Genomic DNA, 1533 nt, shown 5'->3' with positions numbered 1-1533 from the left:
CCCTCTTCTGTGGTGAGGCACCGTACATTTGCTCTGCTCCGCCGCGCAGAGTCACCGTTACTCATCACTCACATAGGCTCACGCAGTGCCGCACCCCACAACACCTTCCACCCATGGTGCTCATCCCAAACGGACAACACACTCCACTGGATCTCTCACCTCTGAACAGACAGCATCCCATGGCATCACATGAGGCTGTTGTTGCCACATACACATACACACACTCATACTCACATACTTCCTCACGACACGATGCTCTCCCAACTGTCTTTCACCCTCTTCTCTCCCCCTCCCCCTCTTTGAGGGATGCCTAGCCACGCCCATTCCCCTCAGAAAGTCGTCACCTACCATGCGACACATGTGGTGGNCCCTAACCCTAACCCTAACCCTAACCCTAACCCTAACCCTAACCCTAACCCTAACCCTAACCCTAACCCTAACCCTAACCTTCCACCATCATCATTATGCTGCAAACATCTCGTGTTGAATATCATCTCGTACAGTGCTCGTTTCCCCCCTAAAACACAAAGAAATCACCAATCACTTTGGTTGGCATCGATTCAGTGTAAGATCCATCTTCATACATGTCAGAGAATGCCAATTTTAGTCATCACTTTCTCTTTCCTCTCTCTCTTTCTCTCTCGTGTTGTGTTCTCTATTTCATCTCCCAAAAAAGCAGAGACACACGATACATGTGCAGAGAGGCGCGTTGGTTTCCCAAGGAGCTGTTCGTGCGGGAGCCCCACAGTGTCATTTCGGAGAGCACCAGAGTGGAAAATCATGCGCACACCACTCCCATCACACCACACACTCACAAAGCTGAGATGGCGGTGTTTCTCCAGTTGCAACACCACCAAAAACACAGTGCTGTCGTCCAGTGTGGTCCGAATAGTCCAAATACACCCCAGAAAGACGCAAAGATGTGGACGCATTCCAAGGTGTTTGCACCGGCCCCATTGTAATGGTCGGCAGTGTGCATCGTGCACCCTAGTTCGTGGCAGCCTGCTCACGTGGCTCGTGGAGAAGCTCGGCAGCACCACATCACATGGTATCCCCCTATGGATCAGAGTGCAAGCAAGGGGAGAGAAGAAAATGAACAGCGCAGAGAGAGAGAGAGAGAGAGAATGGCACACACACTCACTCTCACAGACTCACACAACGTCATCTAAGGGTCTTTTTCTTCATAATAAACGCAGTGATTCACACAATGGCAAAAACAAAAAAAAGTAACAGAGAGGTGGGTGTACTATCAGTCATTACGCACATGGTGGTCAGTTTTGTGAGGCCAGCATTGCTAGTCCTCCTCCTGGAAGCTCACCATGGCTCTACCTTCACCACCACCACCACCACTGGGGAGGAAAACAAAATAAAAATAACGAAACAACGGGTTGCCAGCCCTGTATCATGCATTTCTTTGATTATATTTACTTCTTTTATTTCGCATCTTTATTTCCTTTTACCTTACGGCAGCCACTCACACAGTAGAAATCATATACTTCACTCAATTCAGTTTTCGTTTCACGTTGTGTTTGT

General features: G+C 48.8%; 1 protein-coding gene across 1 annotated transcript; it reads right to left on the bottom strand.

Moving 5' to 3' along the window:
• Nucleotides 1-587: 587 nt before the first annotated feature.
• DQ04_19971000 (hypothetical protein) lies at nt 588-932 on the bottom strand (the record flags this gene model as incomplete). The annotated part of the gene is made up of 1 exon (XM_009317876.1): nt 588-932. The coding sequence occupies one exon, from the start codon at nt 930-932 to the stop codon at nt 588-590; it is 345 nt and encodes a 114-aa protein (XP_009316151.1).
• Between the last annotated feature and the right edge of the window lie 601 nt (nt 933-1533).

The sequence above is a fragment of the Trypanosoma grayi genome (genome assembly GCF_000691245.1).
Source record: "Trypanosoma grayi strain ANR4 Tgr_1997_V1, whole genome shotgun sequence".
NCBI classification, from domain to species: domain Eukaryota; phylum Euglenozoa; class Kinetoplastea; order Trypanosomatida; family Trypanosomatidae; genus Trypanosoma; species Trypanosoma grayi.
Note: the sequence above shows the minus strand (reverse complement) of the source record. Positions and strands in the feature narration are given on the sequence as shown.